This window comes from Callorhinus ursinus, unplaced genomic scaffold (genome assembly GCF_003265705.2).
Source record: "Callorhinus ursinus isolate GAN/ISIS: 27379988/994484 unplaced genomic scaffold, GSC_fseal_2.0 scaffold3, whole genome shotgun sequence".
NCBI classification, from domain to species: domain Eukaryota; kingdom Metazoa; phylum Chordata; class Mammalia; order Carnivora; family Otariidae; genus Callorhinus; species Callorhinus ursinus.
The window spans coordinates 86,288,141-86,304,881 of record NW_027397065.1 but is presented as its reverse complement, the minus strand read 5'-3'; the positions used below and the strand labels follow the sequence as shown (position 1 = coordinate 86,304,881).

The window sequence follows — 16,741 nt, the reverse complement described above, 5'->3', positions numbered from 1 at the left end:
CAGCCTAGGTTATAGCTGTCTTTTTACCAAGGCAGTTAGAAAATGTAATCTGTGACTTTTCATGTATTTAATCTAAAGCATAAAGGCAGGGAAGTCAAGCAAGCCTCCCTAAATTAGAAGGTCGTCTAAGGCCCTTGAATTTCAAGATGTTTTCCAGATTACTCGATCCACTCACCTGGGCAGGGCAAAATGTTGCACTCCTGATATTCCAGGGATGGGCCCAGGCATGGCATGCCCCCATACTTGGGCTCGGGGTTGTTGCAAACACGCTTCCGGTGCCGAATGCCCCGGCTACAGTCGCGGCTGCACTGTGACCACGACGTCCAGGCTGACCACGCCCCGTTGACGGTGTGGGCGGAGTACCTCCCAGCGCGCAGGAAATCACCAGAAAGTCCTGCCAATGAAATGGCCCGCGAGTGGCCGTTAGAAGTTCTGAGAGTAACCGGAGTCCCAGCTAACCTTCCCTGTCTCTCAGCTGCCTGCTTCATTCTGTAACTGCATCCCCCAAATCAGCTGAATATTTTTTCTACTTCAGAAGAAAGAACTGCAGGTGAATGATAATCTTCCATAATTCAAGCTTCTTTCTCTGCGGTGGCTCTTACATAGGATGCCATGCAGAACTTGATTGGTAAATGCGGTCACATCCTTAAGCAGTAGGTCTTAGGTTTGTAGGCCACTCGTTTTTCTGAGAAACTTCTTCCAAAGAAACCACAACTCTCTCACTTCTCTTGGGAATTCTAGAGCAAACCGTGCCATAGAGGATGAGGTGATGCTCACCACTGGGGACACCCATCTGTAGAGAGGAAAGCATGGTTCCGACAGTTTTCTAAACCTGTTCCTTTCCACAGTGAATTCTAAACCTGTGAGCCTTTCCACAGTGAATTCAGCCCGGTAAAAGATACAGAGTTCACCACTTTTGAATCCCAGGCCACAGAGACAGGTGTCTGTCCGGAACCCCGCAGGGGGCAGAGCTCATGACTCAGAACTGAACACATCCCTGAACGACGGTGCCCAGTGGCACACCCCCCCAGGAAGTTCAGAGCCCGCTTACTCGCAGCTCTGTCTCCCCAGGTACACGTGTGGCGGCAGAGGCAGGGGCAGCTGGGAGCTGTCTTGGAAGGAACAGGCTCTGGACACGTCCCGTGTGTCTGGTCTGCTCTGAGCACTCTACGCTTGCTAAGTCATTTAATTAATTAGGCACAGCCAAAAGTCCTGTTCGCTTTGATGAAAATGGCCACTCACTTACAATATCAACAAATATTCTAATGCTCTCAAATGCTGGCAATGTGACTCAGGTTTTCACAGAAAACTCTCAGGACGCCTGGGTGGCTCGGTCGGTTAAGCGTCTGCCTTCGGCTCAGGTCATGATCCCGGGGTCCTGGGATCGAGCCCCGCATCGGGCTCCCTGCTCAGCAGGGACTCTGTGTCTCCCTTTCCCTCTGCCCCTCCCCTCCCCGCTCATGCTCTCTCTCCCTCTCAAATAAATAGATCTTAAAAACAAAACAGAACAAAACAAAACAAAACCTCTCAAAGTATGCCACAAAGTTCTGGGGAAGTGTGAGAAGGCAAATACAGCAAGAGTCCTGTCCACTGCCGAGCTCCTCTGCTGTTTACTTAAAAACTCGGGCTCAGAAACCTCAGTAGGATGCTCTTTAGAGAAAATGGATTTGAAATGTCTTTCTGTGATGAACCAATACTTTGTGGTTAATCAATACAGAACAGCTATGTACAAGTCAGCCTCATTTTGTGTGGTTGGAGGCAAAGAAGTCCAATTTTGTATTTTCAAGATGTCAATACCAAAACGTGCAGATGGTCATTAGAACTTGAAGCCCTAAAGACAAAAGAAAGATGAAGTACTTTTTAGGCCTTGCCCATGATACACTTTTGGACGAAATATGGGATATCTTTATAAATGTATATCAAACTTTTTCTTAGTTTATATTGCTATCATTGAAAACAAACATCAGCTTTGGTTTTGTATGTATCTGAGAATAAAAGGGTAAATAGGGGCGCCTGGGTGGCTCAGCTGGGTAAGCGTCTACCCTCGGCTCAGGCCATGATCTCAGGGTCCTGGGATGGAGCCCCGTGTCAGGCTCCCTCCTCAGGGTGGAATCTGCTTTTTCCCTCTGCCTCTGCCCCTCCCCCAGCTCATGCATGCTCTCTCTCTCTCTCTGTCCGAAATAAATAAATAAAATCTTAAAAAAAAAAGGGTAAAAAAAGATATGTTCAGAAAAGACAATGACATTCCTGTGTAGGGAAACACTGACACTCATTGTCTCTTTTTTACCTTGATGTCGTAAGAAATAACCCAGTTCACCGCCTGCTCTGAAATAAGAAAGTTAAGCGCATGAATTGGAGATAGGGTTGCCAGAATTTGCAAATAAAACAGAGGAAGCCTGGTTAAATCTGAATTTCAGATGAACAACAAATCATATTCTGGGTAAGTACGTCCCAAATATTGCACGGGGCATACTTATCCTAAAACAGATTCATGGGGCATGCTTATACTAAAAAATTCTGAGAAATATCTGAAATTCATCTTTAACTGGGAATTCTGCATTTTATGTCACTATCCCAACGTGAGATCACAAGCCCGTCCCTTGTGGAATGTAGATCTTTACAATGGGTCCTCGGTTCCCTCTTGGTATTCCAGCATATATACGTCTTTTCTTCTTACTAAAGCAGGATTTTACAAAATTAGTAGGAGGGAAGATCATTTTGCTTGATTTTCTACATGCTTAGGTGTTCGCTTTATTGAAATTGTAGACCTAGTCACAGAAAACTTTTCACTAAGTAGACTTATTTTTTTAAAGAAATGACGAACAAGCCTATATACAGTTGCTGAACTACACTGGGCAGAATGGTTTGAGGTCAGGAGGTGGTTAATGTCAGGGCCTACAATGAGGGGGGGCTCTTGATGGCAACGGCCAGGCCTCCAAGCAGCAGCTCCCCAGAGGAGGCATAGAGATCAGTGACACGTGGGCACTGAAGGAGGCAGGAGGACATCTATCACACCCCCATGAATTTATCCTACCCATGGCAGCCCAACATGGCACCTTACTACTTCTGTGGTTCATCAAGGCCACCCACTCTGGGTCCAAGGAGCCTTCTCGAAAAGTGACACTGATGGCGACGGTATTTTCTAGGTCACATTCATGTTGGAAGAATAAGGTGGAAACATAAACACAAACATGCCGAGAAATGTTCCCAGCGGTCTAGTGCACGATAGTACTATCACCGTTCTTAAAACATCGTGCTCCGCGAACCATCTGTGAACACCTCTCTTCTTTTTAGAATTGGACAGATCTTATTAAACTAGGTGGGAGAGACAAAAGAGATGAAGAAGAAAGCAGAAGTGAAGATTTTTGGGGATGACCAGGCTCACTCCCTCTCCTGCAGTAGAGATGGCTGAGCTCCAGGGCAAGCAAGTGACTTGTCGGAGGAGAGAAGCCCACTGCGCTGCAGGACCAGGCAGAGGGTGCATCTCCTGGTCTACCTTAGAGCTTTCCCTACATTATTAATATGGTATGGAAGGCATTAAAAGGACAGAGCAATTTCAAAGACTATGAAAGGATTCTCACAGGCTGAACTTTCAAGCAGGAAGATCCTTCTACAGACAGACGCACTTTGTCTTGGTCCAGCTTGGGGGAGAATGAAAGTAAAAGCTTATTTGTAGCTTGCATTTTGGGGGGGCGAGAAGACCGATGGAAGACCACTGAGTCTTCCTCAATATATTTCCTGATATTAAATAAATCTCCCACCAACTATTCTGCATCTCTAAGGAATATAATGTCATTGTGAGGACTGAATTCATGGGACCACCTCAATACGGAATTCTTTCCCATCGTTTGCTATCAAGCTGGTTCTGCACGAGTGGGATCCTTGTCACAAAGATTGCAACACCAAAAACAATCAAAAGGAGAACATGCCCTCCCCCTGCTCTTCTATGACCTCAGAGACGGGATCAAATGCCCGTCTGTGGGGAGTGGGCTGGTGCTGGGGGGGTGGCCGCTCACCGTCTGTGGAGCAGCCGCTGGTTCCGTCACTGGAACAGTACCGCATCTCGATTCTCTGCCTTCCCACTTCGAGCAGATTTGGATCAGGCAGGCGGGCTTTGCAAGTGTAGCGGAACCGTTGCTCATAGTGGCCCCCGTTGTCTGAGATGTTGACTGGCGTCCAGGGCGTCCAGGGCGTGGTCTTCTTCAGCTCGGGGCACGGGTTGGTGTTGCAAGGCTGGTACTCCTGGGAGAGAAAGGACATAGCATGTGCTTATCGCGCAAGCACCAACAGAGTCCCGGGCTTCCTTCCTTCACTGGAAGATGGGGCTCTCTAAAACTGCACGTGCTGACACCCATCCGCTACTCTACCAAGTGAAAAACAGTGCTGTTCAGTTGGGCCTTTAAGAGCAGGTTCGGCGTTCAGGGTCCACTGCAGAAGGAATCTGCACAGTTTCTCCTGGGTCAATAAGGAGAATGAGACAATAAATGTAACCAGATGTGAGTAAGAACAGTGGGCCCAAAAAATTCACCTTCCTCTCACTTGATAAATAACACAAACTGCTGACTATTCCGATGTGAAGCTTAACTGTTTTTTTAAAAAGGCTTAAAGTTAAAATGATGGAACCAAATCATTTTATTTTGGACAACATAATAGCTTGAGATGAATGAGTGTTTTAAACTCTGGGATCACGGATTGGAAGTGTTAGAGTAGTGGAGTACCCAAATAACACACAAAAAATGTAGTAACTTATAGTGTGTAAGTTTTCACAACATTTCCCTGCTTAGTCCCTGGACAGTACTTCTCAGTTTCTCTTCCCTTCCCTCGCCATCAGATTCCTCCCTTGTAAGCAAAGGGGGAGCGTCCCGGTTACTGAGCAGTGTATGTTTGACGGTCTGGCATATGGGGCATGGTGTGAGGTGGGGGGAGGGGGTGTGTGGAACTGATTAAGATTCTTGAAGATTTATTTGTCAAGAATTCTAAACAAGGCATCTCCATAAAAAGCACCACATATGAAGGGTACAAGGTTGGACCCTGGACACAGCACTGTTCATTCTTCCACTGGACAATAAAGGTTGTTTCATTAGAGGGAAACCCACAACATATAATACACCCAATTACGGCCATACCTTAAAAATGATTTTTATTAGTGTTAAACATAAATATCAAGTAAGTGTTAAATAGCCCTCTAAGGTTTTTTAATGAAAAAGAGAAATATTCTATCTTTTCCCCATATCTTTTATTTATTTACTTTTTAAATTGTATTTTATTTTATTGTGTTATGTTAGTCACCATACATTAGTTTTTGATGTAGTGATCCATGATTCATTGTTTGCGTGTAACACCCAGTGCTCCAGGCAGTACGTGCCCTCCTTAATACCCATCGCCGGGCTCACCCATCCCCCCACCCCCCCCCCCCCCACAAACCTCAGTTTGTTCCTCAGAGTCCACAGTCTCTCACGGTTCATCTCTCCCTCCGATTCCCCCCCCTTCATGTTTCCCTTCCTTCTCCTAACGTCCTCCCTGCTATTCCTCATGTTCCACAAATAAGTGAAACCATATGATAATTGACTTTCTCTGCTTGACTTATCCCCCATATGTTTTAATTAAATATTTGCATGTTTAGCCCCTAGATCTAACAACCAGAATTTTCCAGATCAGGCATTATCCATTAACTGTGCGCTATGGAAGGAGAGGGTTTGGCCCTTTACTCTCTCCACCATCCCCGTGTCTGCAACATTGACGAAAATTTACCATCTCCCATCACCTTAATGCAGCGACATTGTTCCTTTGGTTAGATCAAAGTCCAGCGTTTGCACTCCCAACTAGGGGCACACCATCCCCAGCTGAGGGATGTGATAGGGTGATGGACTACTATTCTTATCCAGGTCCCTCGCACACTAAAGTTTTTGGGGGTGGTTGTTTGGATTCTGTGACTTCATCACCAATTCATCCCCCCTCCAATCAGGGACTTAGGCATAGTAAGAACTGTCCTCGTGGGTTTATGCTTTGAAAGAATACTCCTTTAATATGATAGTCATGCATTTCCAGTAGGAAAGAGAGTGGCCATGTGTGTCCACACAGCCAGCTCTATCTGGAAGCCTATTAAAATATGTATTTTGTCATTAATCTAATTACTCTAATTACTTTTCTTTACTAGTAATCCAATTTTTTAAAAAAAATCTGTAAGTAACAAGACTCAGGAGTTCTTCCTGTTTGTGGCATCACAGGCTTTCAGCAGGAATTATGGAAAGTGGTCACCACCGCTTCTCTGATTTCTTATCTTCTCGCCATTTCCTTCCCCGCCAACACCAACGCGCCTCATCCCCACACCAACACATACCAGGAAGATTGGTGACTTCATTTCCCTTTGTTTACGGCATCTTTTATTATGATATTATTTGGATGCTGCCTCTCAAATGAAAAAAATAGCCCCAATGAATGCCATAAGCCCAATCGTGTGAAAAACCAGGCAGAACACACATGAGCCCTCTTGTTTTCTCTTGAAATAGAGGCCACACAATAGGAATGCAATAAACCCTTGTCCAGGCTTGCAGTGTGATGGCACCACCATCCCCAGACTGAAAATGCTACATGCCACTGTCCTTCCCTTCATCACTTCAGCCTGGCGGAGCAGGTGTCCAGGGCTCCTTGCTGAAACCGGCTCAGAACATATGTGGTTTATGGACCCCTGCTTAAAAAGTGCGGGTCCTTAAGCATTAACAAGTTCGTCAGTAAGATGACCCCATCTTGAGAAACAAACATATAGGATGCTCCCAGGCACTCTTCGCTTCTGTACACCAGAAATGTCACATTTTCTACAGAGGTGAAGTTTTATTTTTGAAATACATGAATAGCAAATATATTTTAAAGCTGGCTCAAGAGGCTGAGTTGGTCTCTGTGTACTGGTGACATGTCCAGTGGGGCAGAGGTGGGCAGAGCTCAAGGATAAAGATCAATGTGGACTTATTAGATAGCCTCTGCTAACAAAGTTTGTTCTTCCATTCATTGTCTTTTCATCGTATGAAGTTTACCTTGAGACTCAGAACTGCCCTTTTCACCTGCTTCTTGAGGTTTGATTGTGATGCATTCATTTAAAATATCAGATGATGAAATGCTGAGAAATGGTATGACCAGTCAGTTTTATATCAGTGAGCAAAATTATGAAGTGATTTGATTCAATGGTCAGTAGTTCTATGGCTCAGCCGAATCTGGATGCCACAATGTACTGATGACCCATGGCAGTAACTACCCAACTCTGAATGTGATGTGAACAATATTACATTTAATGCTAAAGACAGAAATTATTTTCTAAGAAATTTCAGGGAGCCAGTTACTATTACTTGTCACATAGGATTCCTAATATTCTGCTGGAAAATATTAGGTAACAATGGTCACTAGTATCAATTCCACTTCGAGGCATATAGCTGAAGAAACTGAAATCAGGATCTTAGTGTGATATTTACACTCCCATGTTCATCACAGCATTACTCCCAGTAGCCAAGGCATTGCAATAAAGGAAGTGTCCATCAACAGATGAATGGATAAACAGGATGTGGTATGTGTGTGAACATGATATATATATAATATACAATACAATGTGTAATAATATACAATATATACCATTCAACCATAAAAAGGAAGGAAATCTCCCCATAGATCCAGGCTTTTATGCTCAGGTTACAATATTTGGGTCTTATGAGGCCCTTTAGGCTAATGGCCAGAGATAAAAGTTATTGTCCTCTGGATACATTTCATTCTAGAACATTCTCTGGCTTTCCTGAAGAACAGAGGAGGAACAAAGTTACTAGGTTGTCAGCCACCCTATATTTAAACCTAATTTTCCTAGAGGCACACATGGGCAGTGTCATGATACTCCACACAACCTGTGAGGGAGCACAGCACCCAAGTTTGGAGGTTGTCCCCACTTTTTCCCATGACGAATGTTTCCTGTGTACATCACAAGAAGGTTATGAAGGTCAAATGAAATTATTAATAGATAAGCACTCTGTAAACCATGAGAAGCCCTAGGAATGTAAGTCGTTGTTATTAGTCTACAGGGAAGCCAAAGTCTGACACGGATATTCCAACCCATTTCACTCTTCTTGACTCCAAGCCACTGAAAAAAATCCTTCAGCAAAGAACTGATCCCAGAACCCGAGTACTGCGTTCAATTTATTTCAGCAAACAGATTGGCCCAATATTACCATCTAGAATGGAAATCTCCTATTTGGTCTCTGAAAATCCCTGCAGTAAGTGGAAAGAGTAAATGATATTTTCTGTACAAAGAAAAGAAAGAGCAAGTGGGAATGTTCAGAAGGGCTATCTCATCATGGTTTAGCTTAGGCCCTTAGAAAATATCTGTTGAAACAGCAGCTTCAATTCCACCATGGTCAGCTCGTGTTCCAGTGACATCATGAACTTGAAGGGCGGTCAGGGCAGCAAACCCTTGTCTAAGAAGAGCAGGGACGTTTGGGGAGAAGGCCGCTCTACCCATAAGCTGCATATTGGCGCCTCTGAGGGGAGAAGCCAGAGACAGCAAGCTGGACCCCAGACCATGGAACACGGAGGCAGGAACAGCACTGTCCTGGGGCTACCGCCACCAAAAGGGTGATGGTTCATGAAAGATAGCACATGGGCCCCAAATGCCGGTTGGACGTGAATGAATCAAGGATATTCCAAAGCCTTGTGGGTGAGGAAACAGAGCCTAAATGCCTTGTTTGGAGTCAAAACTCACGTGTGAGAATGACCTTCTAAAAAAAAAAAAAAAAAAAAAATCCACCAGGGGCACCTGGGTGGCTCAGTTGGCTAAGCGTCGTCGGCCTTCAGCTCAGGTCATGATCTCAGGGTCTTGGGATCAAGCCCCGCATTGGGCTCCCTGCTCGGTGGGGAGTCTGCTTCTCCCTCTCCCTCTGCCTGTTGCCCCTGCTTGTCTCTCTCTCTCTCTCTCTCTCTCTCTAATAAGTAAATAAAACCTTTAAATTAAATTTAAAAAAATCCACCATTTGTGACAACTTGGATGGACCTTGAGGACATTATGCTAAGAGAAACGAATCTTGCAGACAAAGACAAATTCTGCATGCTATCACTCCTACATAGAATCTAAAAAGGACAGACTGAGAGAAACATAAAGAGTGTAGTCGTTACCAGGGGTTGGGGAGGTGGGGACAATGGCGAGATACTGTTCAAAGGGTGCAAACTTCCAGGCATGAGGTTAACAAGTTTGGGGGTCTAAAGGATAGCACAGCGATTTTAGCTAATAATACTGTACCATGTGACTGACACAGTAAAGAGAAAGGAGAGCGTAGCTGTTCTCACCTCAAAACAGAAATGTTTGACTATGTTTTAATTATGTGACGGGATGGGGACGGTAGTTAATACTCTGCTGGCAATCATTTTGCAATATATAAATGTATCCAATCAACATGAGATATACTTTAAACTTACACAAAGTTATGGATCAATTATTTCTGGAAAAACCGAAGCTGGAAAAACATAAAAATGAATTAAGGAAACAGTTGATGCAAGGACAAAACATAAATAAAGGGTCAAGAGCACCAAAAATCCCAAGGGTTACTAAAGCAATTTTGTACAATTCTCCAGATACGTTCCCCATGTACTCTCTGTCCCAGTCAACAGTATAAGAACCATACACTTAAAGTTTAATCCAGGGGCGCCTGGGTGGCTCAGTCGGTTGAGTGTCCGACTCTTGGTTTCAGCTCAGGTCACGATCTCAGGGTCGTGAGATCGAGCCCCGCATTGGGTTCCGCACTGAGAATGGAGTCTGAGATTCTCTCTCCCTCTGCCCCACCCTCTCTCTCTCTCTCAAATAAAAAAAGAAATAAATCTAAAAAAAAAAAAAAAAAGTTTAACCCAGAATCTGGGAAGTACCTATAGAAATAGACTCTGGGGTCCACTCTCTCCTCCCATCTGAACTGGTTCTTTCCTAATTCAAGCCACTGTCACCTCAGGCCTGGTTCACAGAATCAAAGCATGAATTTCATTGAAGTTTGTCTATTTGTAAGTCTGCTTTCACCCAAAGCCTGCAAGGTTGTCAAGAGCAAGAATTTTGTCACATTTAATTTATATTACCAATCTTAAATATAGTATTTTTTTGGTGAATGTACAAATCATATGGATCAATTCACAATTAGGTGCATTCTGAGGGAATGTGCATAAATTTGGGAAACAAATTTGGTGGGTTAAGAGGGGCTCCATGTTTTGCTGTTTATTCTTCCTTTGAAAGACACTGAAATATCTCTATTCCATAGGTTGAAAGTAAAATAGTGACAATTCAAGCAAAATTTTGATAGTGTGTGCTCAGCACAAACTAAGAAAGTTACCCTTAAAGTCATTTCATCAATAGCTGAATATATGAACTAAATTCATTCTCATATGGAATACTCATGGTTTTCACATGCATTTATCAAGTTCTCCTTCAGCACCAAAGGTTATCCTGCTGAGACAGAAAGCCATTCTGCACAAGATGAACAAGGAAGAAAGGCAGTTGTGTTTGCAAAGGGCCAAAGGCACTCCAGCAAGTGCACAGAAGTAGGCCTGTGACTCCCGGCACTGGGGCAAACAGAGCAAAAACTGACAGGAAGTCCTGGAGATGAGCTTAGTGGTACCCAGTAAGGAAGAGAAGTAAAAGAGAGATGGCAGATGCAGAATTAGAGGGCCACAGAATGACTTCTGCTTCTGACCAAGATGGAGTAAATAGAAACAGGATTCACTCTCTCCCCCCAAAACAACTAAAAAATGTATGGAACAACAGTTCTTAAAACACTGGGCACAGGGCAATGAAGGACGGTGATGGCCAAGTGAGGGGAAACATGAGGTGAGCCCCATAAGTGCCCAGCCTAGAACCTTGATGAGGGTTCCAGACCCTGGTGTGGGACGGAGAATCCCAGGCAAACATTCTAGTGACTGAAGAGACAGAGTGAGAAGGGGCGGAAGCCAAAGGGACAGAAGGAGAGAGATGCACGGAGGCAACTCCAGTGTTGTGCAGAGATCCCGCCTCAAGTATTCAACTGGGTACAGATCTGTGAAATTTGAGGAAACCACAAGGGCAGTGAAAGACCCACCTGCAAAGATCAAAAGGAACAGTACATATCACTTTCATTCCTACATACTAGCAATGAGCAAGCAGAAATTAAAAGAATGCCATTTACAGTAGCATCAAAAATATGAAATACTTAGCAATACATCTCACAAAATGTACGCTTGACTTGTACACTAAAGGACACCAAATCCCCTAAATGATCTATAGAAGCAATGTAATCTTAATCACAATTCTAGAAGGCTTTTTGGGGGGTAAATATTGACAAGCTGGTTCTAAAATTCATACAGAAATTTAAAAAATATAGAATACCCAAAACATTTTGGAAAGAAAGAACAGAGCTGGAGGACTTCTACAACTTGACTTCAAGACTCATTAGAGAAATACAATAGCATTCTGTGGTGTCAGCCTCAAGACAGAAAGACTAAGCAAAGGAATTCTGGACTGGAAAGTCCAGAAATAGGCCTGCATGTACATGGTTTATTCACTTTTGATGAGAGAGCAAAGGCAATTCAGCAGAGAAAGTAGAGACTTTTCAACGAATGGAGCTGTAGCAATTGGATAGCCGTCTGTGAAAAGAAGATCTTCGAATGATAACTTACTCCCTGTTTGATAATAGACTCAAATGGATCACAGACCAACTATCTAAAGCCATAAAACCGGGCGCCTGGGTGGCTCAGTTGGCTAGGCGACTGCCTTCGGCTCAGGTCATGATCCTGGAGTCCCGGGATCGAGTTCCGCATCGGGCTCCCTGCTCGGCGGGGAGTCTGCTTCTCCCTCTGACCCTCTTCCCTCTCGTGCTCTCTATCTCTCATTCTCTCTCTCTCAAATAAATAAATAAAATCTTAAAAAAAAAAATAAAGCCATAAAACCTCCAGAAGAAAACCTAGAAGAATCTCTCTGTGAGCTTCGGTCAAGCAAAGATTTCCTAGCTACAATGCCAAAAACATTATTCATGTAAGAGAAATAATGACAATCTGAATTATTCAAAATCAGGAACTTCTGTTCTTTGAGAGACACTGTGAAGAGAGAGGCAAGCCACACCCTGAGAGAGAATATTTGCAAATCAGATAAAAGACTCATATCCATCATATATTTAAAAAATTAAAATTGGACAATAAAAAACTTAATAGAAAAATTGTCAAGGATAGGAATAGACATGTCACCAGAGAAGACAGATGGCAAAAAAGCATATATAAAGATTCTCAACATCATTTGTTAGAAAAAAAGAAAATTAAAGCCATAGGGAAACTACCACACACCTATTAGAGTGGCTAAATTAGACACAAACCCCAAACCGGACAACACCAAATGCTGGTAAGCTTGCGGGGACCAGGAACCCCGTCTCACACTCTGCTGGTAAAACTGGAGAATGGCACAATCCCTTTGGAAACTATTTGACACTTTTCCTAATTAATGAAACATACACTTATGACCATATGACCTTGCCATCTCCTTCCTAAATATTTACCCAAGAAAAAGGAAAGTAAATGTCCACCCAAATACTGGTAAACGGACAGTCATAAAAGCTTTACTGGTAACAGCCAAAAATAGAAACAACCCGTATGTCTATCTGTCAGCAGGTGAATATCTAAACGAATCATCTTATATCCATAGAAGGGAATACTAGTCAGCAGTAAAATGAAATGAACTGTTGATGTATACGGCATAGAAGAATCTGAAAGTAATGATGAGTGAAAGAAGCCAGCAGAATGAGTGACTCTATTCACATAAAATTGATGGAAATGGAAACTAACGTAGAGGCAGAAAGAGCAGTGGTTGCCTGGGATCGGGGAGGTGTAGGAGGGAGGGGTTACAAATGGGAACATGCATGCTTTTATAATCTTATTTATCTTCTAAGCAGTTTCTTTAGCTGCAGTGCATTTTCATGCTGGTACAGGCTTTTGAACGTGAAGGAGTTAAAAATCATCTTCCATGGCATTTGGAGAAGTCTTGGAGTCACAGGATGGCTTGGTGGAAGAACCCTGCCCCAAGGCCAGCTTCTTACTCTCTATCCAAGTTCACATGGTAAGTGTATGTTACAGACTGCAAATCTGTAAACACTTGGAAGGTGTGTTAGTACATTCGGGCTGCTATAAGGAAACATCACACATGGGTATGACAGAAATGTACTTCCCTCAGCTCTGGAGCCTGGGAGCCTAACATTAGGGTATTAGCATGGTTGGGCGAGGGCCTTCTTCTGGGTTAACTTCTCTTGTGTCCTCACATGGCGGAAGGGGTGAGCTAACTCTCTGGGGCCTCTTTTATAAGGACACCAATTCCATCCATGAGGGCTCTACCTTCATGACCTAATCACCGCCCAAAGGCCTCACCTCCTACTACCATCCCCTTAAAGCATTAGGTTTCCAACACATGAATTCTGGGAGGGGACACCAATATTCAGCCTACAGAACATATCCCAACAAATGCCAAATCAGGGGTTACACAAGGTGATCTCAAGACACTGCCTACATTTTGGACTCCACAGCCTTGTTTTGGGTTAGGCCATTGGCCCCCAGTAACACTCAGTGCGTACACTTGAATCTGTTTCACAGAAGGTAAAAAGATTTGACACTCCAATGCTACCTGACAAACAGTCTACACTAGCTACTGTGAAGAGAGGCTGATGATTTAGGGACATTTATGAATATTCCTCATTTGGTCCCATTACTATTACCAGTTATTAAAAGTCTGGTGAAATAAAAATGGAATTTTATTAAATGTGAAAGAAACACGGTGACAAAAAGCACGAGTATTTTCAAGTAGAAAATTGCTCCGTTCCAGGCAGTAGCTGCTTGCATTTCAGTGAGTTTCCTGAGTTAGTTACAGTTCTCTTAGAAATCTTCAGTGTACCAGTCGTTCGCATGGGATCTCCCCAGGCTGTGAGCTTCTCCAGGGTAAAGCCTGGGGTTGATGCAACTTTCTTCCTCACTGGGTGATTGGCACTACCTTTGGCTCTAAAGAAGAAAAGGATTGGACTGAACCTATCAGGGGCTTTCAAATGGGTGCATTCGCTTTCAACAAGCGGTCATCTTATGTGATTTGTTTTGTTTTGTTTTAAGTGCAGAAAAGCAAGCAAATATTCCTCTGCTGTCTCACTGAAAAAGATATGTGTTTGTGTATGTACTAGATTATATATGTTTGTGTATATGTATATATATATATATATATATATATATATATATATATAAATGGAGCTGGCTTTCCTCCTTACACATCATTTTAGGCATTCTTTTTTATAACACTGTAGAAAACCCAAGAGAATGAGAAAATCAGTGCTGTTGTTGGAAATCTTTATTAGAGGCTGTGATTTGTGGGTAATCTATAAACTTACATCTCAAATGAGAAAATCCATTTATTTATTTTATTCTCTCACTATAAGGCCTTTAAATTTGTAGTCTCTGAAAGCGAACATCAAGAATTCAGACAGCTTTTTTGGCAAATACTGTGCAATGAGAGGAAAAACTACTTTTAGCTAGAAGTGAAAACCTATCATGGCGGGGGGGGGGGGGAAGGTTTCCTTCCCAAATCAACAACTGAAATAGGCGACCTTGAGCAAAGGAGCCCACCCTTTACTTCCACTCCTCCATTGTTGTAACACCTGCTACCTGCTTATTCAACTGGCAAAATTCCTAAAGCTATCTTACAAAGATCCAGAGCACTCAGTTCTCTGGTGTATTTCACCAGGCATATGGGATTGTGTGTTCAGATCCCACGAGTTGAGTCATCTTGCTTGGAGCCTTGGGAATACCTGGTCCATTTTCCATTAGTCTTCTGTCTCTGGTACCTCAATTATGGCATAGCTATGATCTGAAGAGTACTTTGACAGTAAGCACCCATCATTCCCATAACCTGGGTGTCACACCCTGTGTAATCCCCTCCTTGTGGGTGTGGATGGGCCTTGTGAAGCTGATGGGATAGCAGCTCTTGATGAGATCCCTCCTAACCAAGACCTCCTTGTAGTGGACAAAGAGATTCTCCTGCTGACTTTGAAGAAGTTAGCCGCCATGCTGTGGGGCGGCACATGGCTAGAACTGGGGGCAGCCTCTAGGAACTAACAGTGTCCTCCAGCCTAGAGCCAGAAAAAAAAAAAAAAAAAAAAAGAGGACCTAAGTCCCCAAACCACAAGGAACTAAGTTCTACAAACAACCAGAGAGCTTGAAAGAGGACCCCGAGCCTCAGAAACGTTTGCAGCTCCCGTCAACACCTTGATTTCAGCCTGAAACACGAAGCAGGGGAACCGGTTAACCTGGGCCTGGACTTCCAGCCCATGGAACTGTAAGATAATTAATGTCTTAGTCTAAGCCACTAAATTTGTGTTCATTTGTTACACAGGAACAGAAAACTATGTAAATATACATTTATTTGGTATTTGTACACAAGAGGGAATCCATTCCATGACCCTGTTTTTATCTAATACTCCAAGAATTCAGTTTAATAAGATGATTCAAATGAAGCTGAGTTTTCTTAATCTGGTATCCCCAGGGCAAGAAATTGGAAGGATTAGATTCCTTCATAGAAAACTCATTATCTTCCTGCTATGACATTCTTCCAATTTTTTTCTTATGAGAAAGTTTTGGCAAAAAGTTTTAAAAAAAGTGACCACTGCTTCTTAGTAATAATACCTGGGAAAGTCAAGGTGTGAATAAGGGACCTGCAGGCTATGTACTAAGTTGAGGTTTGTTGTTACAACTCATGTTTTATTAAAGATGCCCAATACCATCCAGAGTTAATTTTAATTCCACTTTACAGAATAACGACAGAATATACATGTGTTGATGATCGAACTGTATTTCAATTTCACCAATTCCATTAAAGCTGTAGATTTAGTGAAAGTCCACTACGTTTGAGAGAAATATATTGGGCTAATGTCTTTTGCTTTAAGGGCATAAACAGAATTTAAAATGGTGTTCTATTCATTCCGCAAATGAACTTTTCCCCAAGTGTGTCTCCGTAGGACGCTGATGGGTGCCACAGAGAAAAGCTTCTGCTGCCAGGCAAGAGAGAGGGCACGGGTTCAACAAAGGTTAAGTGCATTTCTTCAAGCCAGGAGTGGTGAGAGCTCATTTTGGGGAAGCAGAACTGAGGGGAGCGCACATCACCAAACACTGTTGGGGGAGAGGCTACCTGGAATCAAAAAAGTTCTCAAAGGTGAGAGCAATTTCATCTTTGATGATTGATTCTAAAATCGACTTCACTGATTCAAAACTGAAAATAGGGGTCATCGCTCTTCTGCCAAACCTAACTGGGATTGGAAAGACTTAGGATGGAGTCTTATGTTCATAAAATCTTTATTTAGCCCAGTGGACTGCATGCTCTAACGGGGGAAGCCATCTAAAACATCCCCTTCCTTCAGGACAGCTGGGGCATGGCTCTCCAGTGAGTATATGATGTAGAGGGAGCTAAGATGTCATCACTTAGGCTCCTCAGGCAATTTCTTCTCTGAGTTCATTTATACAGGGGCTGGTCAGTTCTAACTGTGAATGAAACTCTCCTCACTTCCAAGTTTATGGCCCTGTGTGACAGCCAGGAAAATCCACCAGGTCTGTCCAGGGGGTCTATTCCTTCCAAGCCCCTAATCTAGCACCTTAGCTTTCTCATCTGTAAAGTGGGCATATAAAGTGACACATCGTGATGATTTGGGAATGTTAATGAGATAATATGTTTACAGGGGTTAGCAGGGAG

The 16,741-nt window shown here is 43.2% G+C and overlaps 1 protein-coding gene across 17 annotated transcripts in view; it reads right to left on the bottom strand.

Annotated features, from left to right (window-relative positions):
• SEMA5A (semaphorin 5A) overlaps positions 1-16,741 on the bottom strand; it is a 478,910-nt gene that overhangs the window by 24,660 nt on the left and 437,509 nt on the right. For all 17 annotated transcript variants that reach the window (XR_012377654.1, XR_012377655.1, XR_012377662.1 and 14 more), the window contains 2 exons: positions 4,017-4,242; positions 176-394 (listed from right to left, as the gene is read on the bottom strand). Coding sequence is in view for 2 of the 17 variants with exons in the window: in XM_073891093.1 (XP_073747194.1) it covers positions 176-394; positions 4,017-4,242 (445 nt within the window). In the remaining 15 variants the exon portion in view is untranslated. The remainder of the gene's footprint in view (positions 1-175; positions 395-4,016; positions 4,243-16,741) is intronic.